The sequence below is a fragment of the Cetorhinus maximus genome, chromosome 12, assembly GCF_964194155.1.
Source record: "Cetorhinus maximus chromosome 12, sCetMax3.hap1.1, whole genome shotgun sequence".
Taxonomy (NCBI): Eukaryota; Metazoa; Chordata; class Chondrichthyes; order Lamniformes; family Cetorhinidae; genus Cetorhinus; species Cetorhinus maximus.
This window is the reverse complement of record NC_135890.1, coordinates 117,916,594-117,932,584: the sequence shown is the minus strand read 5'-3', so window position 1 is coordinate 117,932,584 and position 15,991 is coordinate 117,916,594. Positions and strand designations below refer to the sequence as shown.

Here is a 15,991-nt window from a genome sequence, read left to right as displayed (position 1 = left end):
CCTCTATGAAGTAAAGTTGGAACTCTCAGCAACAATGAATCGACCATTCTAGTATCTCCAATTTGTTTCTGGGCAATATTAAATTATTTTTAATAACATAAAAAGTTAAAAGAATGCTGTTAGCAATTTAAAATGCATTTGAAGCAATGGAAGACAGTTGTTTTAAAAAAAAGCACTTCATAAACTAATAAAAGCATTACAACATACCTGAATAATTAGGTCTGGTGAGCCCAAAGACAAGCTTGTATTTTATCACTGGAGTTTATAACTACAATAACATTGCGTGGAATGCTATCATTTAAATTTGATGTCTTTGTCATGACAATAAATTCCTCTGAAGCACTGAAAATAGGTTCTTGTATGCGTGTGTATGTATATATGTATACATATATACATACACACATGGACATATAAATGGCCTTGCAGCCATTTAAAAAGTGGGCAGGTTATTTTAAATTGAAACACACACAATACAATGAAGATGCAAAAGATACTTGTTGCACATTTCCGTTGTCAGAGTTTAAAGTTCCAGCCTGGGCTCGATGCCATCACTGTATTGAGCTTTATCTAATGCTCTGGTCAGTCTTCAGAGTTGGTTCATCCATACACACCTACAGATGGGTGGACACAACTCCGACTAACCAATTCATAGACAAGGGACTGGCATCAGAACTACGCAGCAGTTTGCATTTCTGTTCATCCACTCTACTGACTGAAGGACCACAGTTGCAGAAACAGAAGCGAAGTAGGAATGGAAGGATACTTTTGCATTAAAAAAACTAAGACAATCTGCATATCCACCAATAATGCAAATGTTTTCCCCTCACTAATTATGTGTAGATATAAATATAGTTTGCTGCACTGTGGACAGAAATAAATTGCACTCTGAAACTTTACCAGATTGAAAAGTTATGTCGGTGGGCAAGATGTGCTGGTCTGAAAGGGCTGGAAAAAAAACACACAGGGTTCAAAATACTATACATATTACCTGATGCATGTAAACAGAGTGAACAATTAGAAGCCTGATCACAATGGCCTGCAAATGTCAACAGTTGAGAAGTTTTGAAGTCCAGCATGTTTTTTTGGCCAATCTTTAATAAAAAAGGTTACATGCACCAGGCAAGTGAAAGGGACAAAACGGAAAAGGTAGACAAGGCATTTATATAACACAAGGATAACTCCACGTGCAATCACATGTGCACGTGAGTATTTTGAACCCTGCTCACATACCTCAAATGAATAACTCAGAGCTTCTTCATCGACGTGATCCTGTTGAATGATCATTTCAGATTTGAAACCTGTTCCCTCAACATCATCTGTTTCGAAGTTTTCTGTAAAGTCTTCTAGTTCATCGAGTACTGCAAATTCCACTTTTTTCTCTTGATTGTCTTCAACCTCTTGCTTATCAGTACTTTTACTGCAGAAGCCCCCTGACCCCACTATTCTATTACTGTCAAAAGGAGTGCCATGCAAATCTCCATTCACACTATTGATAAATTCGGTATTTTTCTCACCAGATTCAACACCAGTATAAACTACCTGCCTGTCCTTGCTTTTACTATTATCTGTAAAGACAACTCGAATTTTTACATCTTTGAGCAACTTAATATCAGGGGCAAACTTAGGAACAGCTGGTGCGTGACGTGCTGTTCTTGGATTCAGTGGACAGCTTCCCGATACTGTTGTGAATTGATTGTTAAAGACAGTGGATTCCATCGTAACAAGCTGGTCTTGGCTGCACGTGTTACAGTCCCCAGCGGGAGTGTCTGAAAGTCCATCACCACCAGAGCCAACGTCCATAACTTCTGCGTCACTGGACGTTTGCAGGGGAGGTGGTGGAGGCGGCGGCGTACTTGGAGGAAGAGGTGGGGGACACGGCTGATTCTCCACATTCAGTGGCTCTTTGGGCATAGGTGGTATACTTCCAAACGTCTCCATCTTTCAAAACCTAATATTAATTCTAAACTATAAAGAGTCCTGAACAAATTATATCTTAATCAAATACCCAATTAAAATAACTAAACATAAGCCAGTCCAAGTGAATTATCTGAGAGTTATGGTACTAATCAAATTTTACAGATGATTCAGTTAAGCTGACTACATTGTTCTTTTCATTAAAGTAGACAGCTTTCAGAATCACTGTCTCAATTATTGGAAATCACAATGTATTCAGCTTAATCAACGCCTGCGATTAGACAGAGTTCATCATCTTGAGTCCTTGACACCATCTTCTACTGATCACCACCTGCAGAGATACAATAAAATGCAATTAATCATTTCCACCAAAAGGTTATAAACTATCAGCAAAAACCTAGCTTTCACAACTATGCTAACCAGCAGTCTTAAATTCCCATCTGTTCTTTGTTCAAGTCTTATTCCAGAGACTTGAGCACATAATCTAAAGGAACACTTCAATGCAATAATGAGGGAGTGCTGCACTGTCGGAGGTGCCATTTTTTTGGATGCGAGGCAAAATCAACATTCAGTCTGCTGTCTCAGATCAATGCACAAGATCCTGTAACTTGATTTCAAGAGCCTAGCTATTACTTATCATGCAGCCAATCCAACTGCAATACAATATTCAGTCATTTATTGCATTGGTGTGTGTATGACCTTGTATCACATCTCCCTATATTAGGATAGTGACTATACTTCAGTGGTTATGTTGTTGGTTCATTCTTTTTTGCTACTTTAGCTGCAGTATTAAAAGTAGTAAGTTAACACCTCTACTGATGTCGTGGGGAAAATTTTCAAACTAATTTATTAAGAAATTTGTACACAAGTATCTTGCAAATGTAATTTCAGAGTTGAAGGTTTTATTGGACTGGATAAAGTATTTGAAAATTGGTCATGTTTTTATTTCTAAAGACTAGTTAAGTTGTACAGGTACATTTTATTCTGCAGTTTTATTTGAAGCCCTGGTGAGATCATAAACAATTTCAGCAGCAATATTATACTACACGTTAAATCCACCAAATGAAGTACTTCAGTGTATTAGATCACTCACATCTATAACTTGTAACTTGTCCAATCCCTTTTTAAAATTACTCACCATGGAGTAAGCAAGTAGCCCAGCAGTTGATTAAGTAACCCATACATTATAGTAATGTAAAAATTGTTAATGTATCAAATGTAGTATTACTACAGTAATCAGGATACAGAAAACATTTCATGTTAAGGAGCACATTAACCACATCTTCCTGACATTAAAAGGGAGAAATTTGTAGTTATACAGCGCTTCACATGAAAATCCTCCCAAGTTGTTTAACACAATTACTCCCAAGTGCAGCAACTAGTTATGCTAGCAAACGTGAATGATCACATTTTAATCTTTTTGAATTTGATGCACAATGAATTGAACAGTACTGCATTAAATTTCAAAATTGCAAAGTAATCAAAATTTCAGCCTGCAATTTTAATTTCAGTATTTTAAAAAAGTTTCCCAGTTCTAAATACATCCAAACTTTGTTAAAAATTAAGTAAAAAAACACAAGACAAAAAAAGGTGGAATTTAACCCTTAAATTGTGCTCAAAAACAATTCCTAACACGAGGAAATATAGTTTCCCCCCCCCCTAAGTAGTTGAACTGGTCACCTCCAATAAATTGATATGAATCTTCCCATAAATTCCAAATGAGTTCAGCCCTCTCTGCCTCCTCTTGGTAGCATTGCGGCAGGTGGAAGGAAAATTATAATCGGTGGAAGCCCCACACAGCAACAGGCCTTGGGTGAAATCTATCCAGCTTCACCCTTCGACCATGAGCCTATCACTGATTATGGGAATCAATTTTTTTTTAAAAAACTGCACCTATTTAAAATAAAAACTGAGCCCAGCGTTTAAACTGCACCCCCCCCACTCTGTCTAATTTAAAATCAAAAGTTCAGTGGAGGAGGGAAAAAAAAGGACCCCGAGGCCTAGTCTGAGGCCTGGTCCCGACTCCAACAAAAAAGACATGAATTTATTCGGGAGTCTGCTCCTCAGAGATTAAACTGCACGTTATCTGTTAACAAGTAAACAAAAGGCGCTTTGGCGGCTATGTTCATAATAGTTTAACGTAAGACGCCTACCGTTATAGTTCGTCACATTGATAAACAACAGAAAAATTCATGGCCCTCCCTTCACCCATCGACTCCGGCACCAGCCACAGCCTCGGCTCCAGGCCAGCCGACGCGCATGCGCCACTACGATGACTGACGTCCAGCTCAGCCAATCGTCGGGCCAGCAACATGAACTTGGGGGGGGTGAGGGGAGGGGCGGGGTGTAGGAATGAATGTCAATCAACACAGCGGCACCGCCTTCACCCCCAGCCGCTCCGGCACGAGCCGCCGCCGGGGCACCAACCCTTCAAACGCGCATGCGTGGGTGCATTGATTGATATTCCGCTCAGCCAATCGCCACGCCAGAGAGGTGAGCGCAACCCATTTCCCCCCCCCTCCTCCCGGCCCACTCCAGCTGAATGTCAATCAAAGCTCTGGCACCGCCTTCTCCTCCAAAACACACAGAAAAAATTTTTCAATGGCAAAATACTCCAGAGGCTGGAAATGGGAACTAAAAACAGAAAATGCTGGAAATACTTAGCAACAGAGTTTATGTATAGGAACGTATAAAGGGGGAGATGGTGGTGTAGTGCTAATGTCATTGGGTTAATAATGCAGAGGCCCCAGTGGGGACAGGGGTTCAAATGCCACCACTGCAGCTGGTGGAATTTAAAGTCAATTATTAAAATCTTGAATTGAAAGCTAGTCTCAGTAATGGTGGCTGTGAAACTGATTGTTGTGAAAATCCATCTGGTTGGCTAATGTCCTTCAGGGAAGGAAATATGCCATCCTTCCCTTGTCTAGCCTACATGTCACTCCAGACCCACAGCATTGTGGCTGCCTCTTGACTGCCCTCTGAAATGACCCAGCAAGCCACTCAGTTCAAGGGCAATTAGGAATGGGCAACAAATGTGCCCACATCCCACGAAAGAATAAATTAACGCGGGAGTATTAACACTATTCGGCCCCTTGGGCCTGCTCCACCAGTCAACTGGAAAATTAGGTTAAGGGATATGTCAGTAGAAATGCAGTAGCAGACATACTCCTGGTCTACTTCTGTTCCTATTTCTTATGTTTCTTATACAAATTAGGAGCAGTAGTAGGCCACTCGGCCCCTCGAGCCTACTCCTCTATTCAATAAGATCATGGCTGATCTGATTGTAACCTCAACCCCACATTCCTGCCTACCCCAAATAACCTTTCACCCCCTTGTTAATCAAGAATTAAGGAGATATATCAGAATACTCAGAAAATATACATTCCAGCGATAAAGAAAGACTCACCATTCGTGGCCAACTAAAGAAGTTAAAGATAGTATTAAATTGAAAGAAAAAGCATATAATTCCGCAAAGATGAATGGCAGGTCTGTAGATTGGACAGAATATAAACAGCAAAGAATGACTAAAAGATTAATAAGGAGCGAGAAAGCTCATTACAAATATGGGGCAGGATTTTACACGTCAGCGAGTGGGTGCGGGACCCACTCGTCGACACGTAAAATTACGCACGGTGACATCGGCGGGAACTCCGATTTAAATTTTCAGGAAGGCGGAGGCGCAGCGAAATCAGCTGTGCGCCCAATTGAGGCCATTGACAGAGGCAATTAAGTAGTTAAAGGACCTGCCCGTCCAACCTTAAGGTTGGTGGGCAGGCCAGGAGCCCCAGCGCGAACTAGAAAGAGCATGAAGCCTCATCCACCGGGTGGGATGAGGTTTCATGTAGGATTTAAAAACTTTTCATAAAGTGCTGCCTCAGGGAGATCGGCTGTAAATGTAAAAAACCTAAAAATAGAAAAATAAAATTTCCCTAACATGTCCCAACTCATGTGACATGAGGGGACATGTTAGGGAAATTTTATTTTTCTATTTTTAGGTTTTTTACATTTACAGCCGATCTCCCTGAGGCAGCACTTAGCCTCAGGGAGATGAGTGTGCTCTTTTGTGCGCATGCATGAAAGAACGCGTTCTCGATTTTGGAATTCCCCCCGCCCGCACAGGGAGTGCACAGCACTTCTATGCGGACGTCACGCTGGGCGGGCCTTAATTGGCTGATCGGAAGCGCGCCTGTGCGCGCCCATTCAACTTAGCCCCCAACGGGGGGGAAAATTCAGCCCATAAAGACAGATAGTAAAAGTTTCTACAGGTATTTAAAAAGGAAAAGAGTAATTAAAGTGATTGTTGGTCCTCTAGAGAGCGAGAATGGAGAATTAATAATGGAAAATAAGGAAATAGCGGATGAATTGAACAGAAATTTTGCATCTGTCTTCGTTGTAGACGATACAAATAACAACCCAGAAATAATTTTGAATCAGGAGGTGAAAGGAGGAACTTAAAACAATTACAATCCCCAGGGAAAGGGTACTGAGGAAATTATTAGAACGAAAAGCTGACAAGTCCCTGGGTCCTGATTGAGAGGTGATCTTATTCAAACATATAAGATCCTGGAGGACTTGACAGGGTGGATGCTGAAAGAATGTTTTTGCTTGTGATTGAGACTAGAACAAGGGGACCCAGTTTAAAAATAAGAGGTCTCCGATTTAAGACAGAGATGAGCAGAAATTTTTTCTCTCAGAGTGTCGTGAATCTTTGGAACTCTCTTCCCCAGAGAGCAATGGAAGCAGTGTCAATTAATTTTTTCAAGGCACAGGTAGATATGTTCTTAACTAACAAAGAAGTCAAAGGTTATCGGGGTTAGGTGGGATGTGGAGTTCAGGCCACAGTCAGATCAGCCATGATCTCGTTGAATGGCAGAGCTCAGGCTCGAGGGGCTAAATGGCCTACTTGTTTCCTAATTTGTATGTTTGTAGATCATGGTTCCCCACTTTGTCCCACACTATCCCCATATCCCTTGATGTCATCAGCATCTAGAAATCTATCAGTCTTGAACATACTCAATGACTGAGCCTCCAAAGCCTTCAGGGGTAGAGAATTCCTAAGATTGTTCACCCTCTGAGTGAAGAAACTCCTCCTCATCTCAGTCCTAAATGGCCTGCCCCTTATTGTGAGACCATGTCCCCTCATTCTTGAACCCCAGCCAGGGGAAACATCCTCCCTGCATCTACCCTATTGTGCCCTTGAAGAATTTAGTAAGTTTCAATGAGATCATCTCTCATTCATCTAATCTCTAGAAAATACAGGCCCAGTCTCCCCAATCTCTCCTCTTCGAACAGTCCTACCATCCCAAGAGTTAGTCTGGTGAACCTCAGCTGCACTCCGCTGAAACTCCTGTTTCAGGCTGATAAAAGGACAAGTGTCCCATTCTTACCAAAGCATTAAAAAATAAAATTTCCTCCTTCTAAAAAAATGCATCAGAAAATCTATGTCCAACATCTTTGATCTTTTTCTTATCATAGAATCACACAGCAAGAGAGAGGTGCCTGTGATGTCTCTTTCAAAGAGCTGTAGAGTTAGTCCCACTCTCTTGCTCTTTCCTCATGTTCTAGCTATTGTTTCCCTCGACAAGAATACAAATTCTCCCAATTTATTTTTACGTGTCTTTGTGGGATTTCACTGACAAGACTGCATTAATGCCCTTCACTAGGTGCACTGAGCGGATGGTGGAGAGGCAGGTGGGGTGAATGAGTGAGTGCCAGTTGTGAAACACTGTAGCAGGACATAGGCTGTGTAGTTCTGAGCACCCTCAAATAGAAAGGATATAAAAGTAATAGAAAAGGTGCATTGTAGGTTCACCAGGATATTATGCAGGACGAGAAGGCAGAGTTAGGAAGATAAGCTTGAGAAGGCGTGTTCACTAAAGCTGCAAAGAGTGAGCGTGTGTCAGTGTGACTGAGTATATGTGAGAGTGAGCTTGTGAGAGAGCAAGTGTGTATGAGAGTGTGAGCGGACGAGCGAGTAAGCAAGTGAGTGGGTGGGCGAGTGGGTAAGTGAGCAAGAACCCTGAGACCGGGAGTGAGCTGGTCACACACATGCACATACACACACACCTCCCCATCCTCCATCCCCAAAAACCTATCCATACACTGGGTTGGGAGAGGGCAAAAACCCAGCCTGAAAGGCAACCCACTTTCGACCCCAACTTTCATATGAATTCTGCTGAGGCCAGTTTGGAGTGTGCGCCACCATACACCAACGCAAAGTTGGTGTTAATTAAACCCAACTCCAAAGCTCAGCCCTGGTCCCCTTCCCCTTTCTCTGGTGACCAGGACTTGGGGCCTAGTCTGTCTGTCTCTACCTCTGCTTCTTAGACGAAAAGGCAAAAAATGTTTTATTAGTTAGTCCTGCTGCTTGGCACTTTTTAATGGTCATTTTTAAAAATTACTCATTTTTAAAAATTATCAATTTATTGCTTTGACATTGATTTTCTTTTTTGCTCAGCAAGTTGTTTATGTTTTCATACCTGAACCTTTTTTGAAAAATTCATGTTTAATGTTGTGCCAAACCAGATCTCGGGCAGCTGTTGCTGGGTTTCTTGTTGAAGGGGCATGAGAGGCTTACAAGATGTCTGAGTGCTTTTTGGAGGGCTGGAAAAGGAGTTATTTTCTGCTCCAATATAGATGGGAAGTGTTGGAAATGCTCCATGTCTGGTGGTATCTGTGCTGAGAGAAACAGATGTCACAACCCATCATCAGAACTACCGCCGATCGTGGACCTGAGGCGTTGACTCTGATTCTCTCTCCACAGGTGTTGCCTTGCCTGCTGAGTATTTACAGCATTTTCTGTTTGTATTTCAGATTTCCATCATCTGCAGTGCTCTCCTAATACATGCTCCCTGCTGGGCATTTGTCAGTGTGGTTAGTTTCAATTTAAAATGGAAAGTATTTATCACTCAAAGCAAAGTGTAATTTTTCTGTTAACAAAGCCCATTTGTGTGGATAGAAATAGCTTATTATTGCAAGTGAATTGGTTGGTGCTAATTTACTGGAAGGTTTTGCCATTTCTAAACTTGGAAGTAAAACCAGGAGTCTTGCGCTAATAGGCTTTGTCACTGTTAGTTCAAGATATTCTCATTTGTACTTCGGATTGTTGTTTGAGGTGTTTGAGGTTCAAGTCTTTTGGATGTTGCTGTCTGGATATTGCATAAGGCCAGTTCAAAGAAGCAGAGCTGGTTGCACAATATGAATGACTAAGTTGTGTTTAATTGTGTGACAAAGCCATGGTTGTAAAGTGTATCATACTGAAACCTGAGCTTTTGATGGACTTTATAAAAAGAGACATAGAGTGCAAAAGCCAAGAAGCTTTGCTAAACTTATAAGAAGCAAATTGTCACTTGAAAGTACAGAACTTGTATATTGCTGAAAAACAAGACATGCTGTAGAAGCTTTTCGTCCTGCACTCAACAGGACAGATTTGCATGAACACCAAATCTAAAGGGAATAACAATTTATACTGCATAAGAAGAGTGCTGATTGGTTGGCAAATGGACTCTGATTGGAGAGGCGTTGCCATGGAGAGTGCGCCAGGGAACAGTTAATTGCCAATCATCTGTTTAAAGTCAAACCAGGCAGGTCAACTCTGACTGGACAAGTCAATGCCATGGGGAATGAACCAGGGAATGGCTGTCCCCCAAGCTTTTGTTTAGTTGAAAAAGCCTGGACATGCTCTTTCTGTTTGCAAAGGACAGGGCCCTGTGTGTGAATATATGTAGCTTCCAGCATGCGTAAATGAGCCACACTGCAAGACCAACAGATAATCTTAAACTGGTTGTCTGTGTATTTCTTAGCACAGTCAGGATTGTTTAGCAGGTGCTGTCCAATCACAGAATCACATCTCATGTTAGACACAATGTTTGGAAACAGGGGCTGTTTGGGTATGGTCAGTACTTTACCTGCTGCAAACAGCTGAAGGGATGTGCTGTTTGATACGATCCCTCAGTCGTTGGGATGTACCCCACAAACCTGGCATCACACAGGCACTGAAGCTCATACACCAAATTATTCATTAGTGTGATAGGAAGAACATATTTTTGGCTTGATGGCAGTATTCTATTAGTGGAGAATACTACTCGTGTTGTTACTGCATAGTAGCAGCATTAAACGGCTAGCTTCACCGGTTGCTCAAATTTTTGTGACACCTTACCATTTGAGGGTAATCATTTCAGGATCAAAATTGGCGGCCTTCAGCCCATTCATGAGTTTGCACGATATACAGTGAGCAATGATCTGATCAGAGCAGCCACTTTCCTGCAGGATAGCTTTCCTCGCCTGTGGGATAATGACTAACTTGCTCAGATCATAGGGAAGACTGAAGTTATTATTTTGAGTCCCCTCCACAAATTCCACTACTATAACACCAATTCCATGCCTATCATTGACCACTGTCTCAGTTGAGCCAGGTCCAGGGAGAGAAATCATGGGCTCTGGTGCTTCTTCTGTTTCTGGGCCCCTTATTTCCCCCCCCTTAGCCCACCGCCCCCTGACCAAATCTTTCGGGTGCCCGGAATTGGGAACCATTGTCACAGTTGGATTGAACTGTTCATATTGTATTGCTGCAAAAAGAAACTTGCTGTTGAAGCTTTTTGTCATGCACTCATCAGGACAGAATTGCATGAATACCAAATCTGAAGGGAACAACTATTTATATTGCATGCAAAGAGATTGCTGATTGGTTGGTAAGTGGACTCTGATTGGAAGAGGTGTTTCCTTGGAGAATGCACCAGGGAACAGTTAACTGCCATGCTTTTGTTTAAATTCAAACTAGGTAGGTTGACTATGGTTAGTCAAGGCAATGCCATGAGGAATGAAGCAGGGAATGGCTGTCCCTTCATTATTGGAGGGAATGTTGACCTATTCAGGACTGGATGTCAGACAAAAAGTCTGACAACATTGAAGCAGTGGAGGGGCTGAGAGACTTGCTAGTGATGCAGAGCTGGGTATCATCACTGCACATGTGAATCCTGAAATTGTGTCTTTGGTGATGTCACCAAGGGCCAGCACGTGTATGAGAAATAGGAGGGGACCAATTATAGATGCTTAGGAAGGCTTCAGACGTATTAGTGGACGGGTGTGAAGAGAAGTCATTGTAAATGATTTTCTGGCTATGACTGGATAAGCAACAGCAGAAGTAGGTGAGGGCAGTCCCACTCAGTTGGACAATGGAGGAGAGACTTTAGAACAGGATGGTGTAGCCAACCACATGAAAGAGCGAGAACTTCAAGCCTTCTTATTCAGCCCTGTCAGATACTCTTTATTCTTGCTCCTGATTCCATTCCCTTTCCTAGCTGCTCGCTTAAGTCATACCAAATATGAGACTGGTCAGTGAGTGTTGTTTGACTGCAGACAATAGCCTAATGAAGTTTAATCTATTTTCCCCTGTTCTGTGTTCACCTGTTCAAACGTTCTCCTGAAGCCGCCTGCATTCAGCCAATGCCTTAAGCTATGCATGTGAGCTGACCCTCCGCATTAGGGTAGAAATGGAGCACTGGAATAGATCGACAAACAAATGACCCAGCTCAGCAACACGACGTTATTATTACAACAAATCTCAGAGGGAATCAACGTGCAAGTATAGCATCTGGGGGCGGCCCCCAGACCTGATTACAAACAACCACAGGCTGTTTCTGGATGGGTTAAAATTTTACTCCACGTTTTATACATCACTCTTCCAGACTGCTTACTTATATAAAATCAAATACTGCAGACGCTGGAAATTTGAAATAAATACAGGAAATGTGGGAAAGGTTTAGCAGGTCAGGCAGCATCTGTGATGTGACATTAAATACTGCCTTCGCTGCTGTGCTCTTCGAGAGTTTTCTGATTTCATTTATCCTATTGTTACAATATCGTTCACTTTCATCATTGCCTCGCCTGCCACTGATACAGAAACCTTTGTCTATGCTTCAGTTATCTGCACAACATAATTTTGTAACATTCCCATCAGTCTCCTGTGCTCATTCCAACTCTGCAGCCACATCCTGCACCACACTAATAATTACCCAGACCCTCCATTGGGTTCCTGCCTCAAGGTATGATATTATCTTGCAGATGCATTACAAGTGTAAGCTGCTATTCTTGTCCTGACCTGACATCAACATGTGCACTTTCTAGCTGATATTTCTCTCTCTAGCCGAAGAATGCTGAAGTCAATTGTAGAATAGTCATGACCTCCCCAGCTGAGAATAACCGATTTAACAGACCTTTGTGGACTATATGATAGTACAGCATTTATCTGCTCAGCTGCTTGGGGAAGCGCTACATCTAATTCAACGATGATATTGTGTGCTGGCCAGGGGAATGATTACACTTTACACGTTAATTATTCTGAATAAATTTAGCTTCAGCTTAAGAAAATTCATTTACACATTAATCCTGCCATGCGCAGAGAATAACAACTGTAAGAGATCAATAAATAATCTATTTTCTAAATGGAACTGTATTTTTGAAATTAACATAAAACAGAATGATCTATTAGCATGATGTAATGTGAACCCAGGGCCACATATCATAAGCAGCTTCTTTTCAGTAAAAATGATTTGTTCAATCTTTAATGCATGGATATTACATAAACACATAAATACATCCTGTTCTAGTTTCATAGGCCTTTGTAATATTCAAATCCCCACCTAACATGAACTTACCAAATATGAGCTTGCACTGTAAATTTGTTTTTATGAATCTTTTTGCAATTCGATTCTAAAGCCAGTTCTGCACAATCATTTTAGCAAAAGGCAACTTAATGACATTAAGGACAGTTCATATCTCTAGTACATCAGCAACATTTAAATAAAAGCAGTAAAGCATTTTTTACGTAACACTGGAATTCTCTTCAGTAATGAGTTTTGTTAATGATGGGCATAAACACTGGTCCACCACTGCCTTTCCTGCTTTCTGTTTACATCCAACCCTCTAGTGACTGTTACACTCAACTGGAGCCACCCCTTACCCACCAAGTGATTGAACCTGATTTTGTCCTCAGTGACGAACTAATGATTTAATGTTTTAATTTTAACTGTTTAATGGGCTTACATTTACCACAAACATTCCATAAGATTTTGCATTGGAACCTATTGCAGTTACAGAAACATTTTGATTCAGTGCTTTATACAGGGTATCTGGGACGTGTGAACAGGTGAGAAACTGTTGGTATCTCTTTAACCAATCAGATTGAAGAATCTTTAATGTGGAGCGCAGGAAGTGTCAATTGACTTCAACGTCAAATCAGGTATAGGAAAGTGAAACAAAGAGAAGGAAAAACAAATGGGATTATGAGAGGGAAGAATAAGAAGGAAAAGTTAAAAAATATTTTTAAAATCTCCAAAAATAATGAAAATCTAAAGGAATGAAACTCCACACCAGAAAGGTTGTTTGGCCATAATAAAAACTTATCATGCTGTTAAAATTTCTTGCACTGGTATAGACAAGCCCTGCCTTTTTCTGGCATGTTTAGTAGATATCTATCACATAGGTACCACGACTTCTGGTCGTTTCAAGTTTTGAATGCTGTGTCTCTCAGTAAGACACCTGTACAGCACAGCCTTTGGATGAACAGGAGAACTCGGACATAGAGTTCTGGATCTCCGCATTTAACTGTCCGTGTGGTCTCCAGAAGTTGCTGCCTCACAAGCATCTAAATAATGCTGGGTCTGTTATTTCTACTACAAAATCTGGCCCTTTATTGTTGGCCCAAAGCCCTCTTCCCTGAAATTCTTGCTCTGTCCTCCTCCTATCTTTAATCCTTTCCCCTCTCCTCCTCATGCCCCATTCCTTTTTCTCACCCTTCCACTTAAACCCTCTCTCACACTTCAATCTTTCTACTAAGCCCTTTCCTCCACCCTCCCCCACCATTTCTCCTCTGGCACCTTGGTCCCATTATCTCCCGGCCCTATGTACAACACCTTGGGGGGTCAATAGTAAATCATTGAAAGTTTACATGGCAGCACAAATTGACCATGGCAGGGAAAATTTCTCAGTGCTGCTCCTGCTTTGTTGGCAATGCTTTGCTGTAAGTGTGACAGAAACCCCTGCTGGAATCTTCTGTTCCGGAGACAGAGCTTTATGGTGGGCATGTAAGTGGGAATGATTTCTACTGGCGTGGGGAGTTGGTGGCCATGGCGGGGGTAGATGGCTGACCATGCATGATCTTGTGCCGTTTCGCTCATTACGCTTGCATCCGCAAGGAGTTCGCCAATTCATGCGACGGAGGCAGGCAGGAAGTAACCATTATTACCTCATAGGGTTGAAAGTCCGGCTACCACATTTAGAGGGCATCCGGGAAACTTGCGCTATGCCTTCCATCTTTATTTGGCCAGCCGTCCCCGCTAACCCTTCCTTGCACTGCCACCACCTGGTCTCAAGCATAGGCTGACATTAACAGATGCTCCCCAGAGCGGACAATGCAGTGGCAACTCAGTTAATCATGGAAAGAGTCTACCTTGCCAGGTACATGCCACTTACGTGCAGTCGTAAAAGTGAATGTTCTAATTTCTCACTGGCGAGGAACTTAATTTGGAGGGGAAACTTAATTCTGGCGAGATGGCCTTTAAGTGAGCATGCATGACATCTTAATGCATTCCAAAGGGATTCCCAACATTGTTTATTGGGAAGCTTGACTTGCCTTTGAAGTCCTGAAAACATAGGGGAGAATTTTCTCCCCGTTGGGTGGGCTGGTCAGGAGCTGGTGCAGGGGGGTGTGGAGCCGATTGCCGCCTGCGATTGGCTGCGTGCTGCCATTTTACGTGGGTGGGCCAATTAAGGCCCGCCCATGTGACGTGCGCCTGGTAGCTCTCAGCATTACCTGTGCACGGAGGAGGGAGAGTTGGGGCCTGCGCTCTTTCGTGCATGCGTGTGAAAGAGCGCAGAAATCTCCCTGAGGCACAGAGCTGCCTCAGGGAGATGGTGCAGTTGTGAAGTTGTAAAAAAAAAGAGAAAATAAAGTTATTCCGACATGTCCCCTCATGTGACAGTGTCATGAGCTGGGACATGTTTATGAATTTTGATAAAAAAATTTATTTCATTAATAAATCCTTCATGAAACCTCATCCCTGTGGTTTCATGAAAAATGTGAAGGCTGCCTGGGCTCTTCGCCTGCCCGCCAACCTAGGCAGCATTCTCAATTGGGTTAATTAGTTTATTAATGGCCTTAACAGGTGACAGTTCGGCAGGCACGTAGCCGACTCTGGTGCGCGCCCACCTAACAGAAGATCAGAATGACACGCGGTGATGTTGGGACACATGTCTGACGTCACCGTGTATCATTTTATGCATCAGCATGTGGGGCCCACCCCCACACGCTGAACAGAATATTCTGCCCATAATTACTTATGTTCATCCTGCCGTTGGGAAACTGATTTTAGGCCTCCTGCAAAATTAAGTTCCTCTTCCTGCCAGGCTTCCCGCTGCTGGCTGGACTGGAAGATTCCTCCCCATTCCAACAATTTTGACATGAATGGAGGGTTTCTACCTCATTTCTGGCAAAGTAATATTGGTCAAGTGAGAGCAGCTCCAAGTTTTTTTCTGGCCCATGATTTTAAGTGTTCAAAATATGTAAAATCAGTTTATTTATCTTACCAGAAGATTATGTACCAGAAGTTGAGTTAGGAAAGTGACACAGTATTTTCAACATGATAAATTTCTAATTTGGGCAACTTTTATTGATAATAATACATAACTATTTATTACAAACTTAACAGTAATCAAGAACAATCATTAGGAAATGTAAATTCTATTTTATATTGTTATTGCAAAAAGGAACTTTGAATCATAAAATATAATGTATTCAATATTTGAGTAGTATTCTGCTTAATTAACTTCAACGAGAAGTTGCGAAGAATTACAATCATGACCACAGGAATAATGACATACATCGCTTAAATGATTCTAGAATTGCACCAATATATTTTAAATTCAGGTAAAGCCCAAAAAATAATCCCTGCGGTGACATTTGCTGATACCTGTATCCAATACATCATACTCTGAACACTAAAACGTAATATACAGCATACAACTGAGCAGAACTTTTACATAAGCGGCTTATTATTTGGTAAGGTATATTAAAGGTATA

At 41.9% G+C, this 15,991-nt stretch overlaps 1 protein-coding gene across 2 annotated transcripts in view; it reads right to left on the bottom strand.

Moving 5' to 3' along the window:
- Nucleotides 1-4,178, bottom strand: part of dgcr8 (DGCR8 microprocessor complex subunit) — a 39,767-nt gene extending 35,589 nt beyond the window's left edge. For both annotated transcript variants that reach the window (XM_078554504.1, XM_078554505.1), the window contains exons 1-2: nucleotides 4,068-4,178; nucleotides 1,231-2,245 (exon numbers count right to left, since the gene is read on the bottom strand). In XM_078554504.1, the coding sequence (XP_078410630.1) occupies nucleotides 1,231-1,938 (708 nt within the window). In that variant the 5' untranslated portion in view covers nucleotides 1,939-2,245; nucleotides 4,068-4,178. The remainder of the gene's footprint in view (nucleotides 1-1,230; nucleotides 2,246-4,067) is intronic.
- Between the last annotated feature and the right edge of the window lie 11,813 nt (nucleotides 4,179-15,991).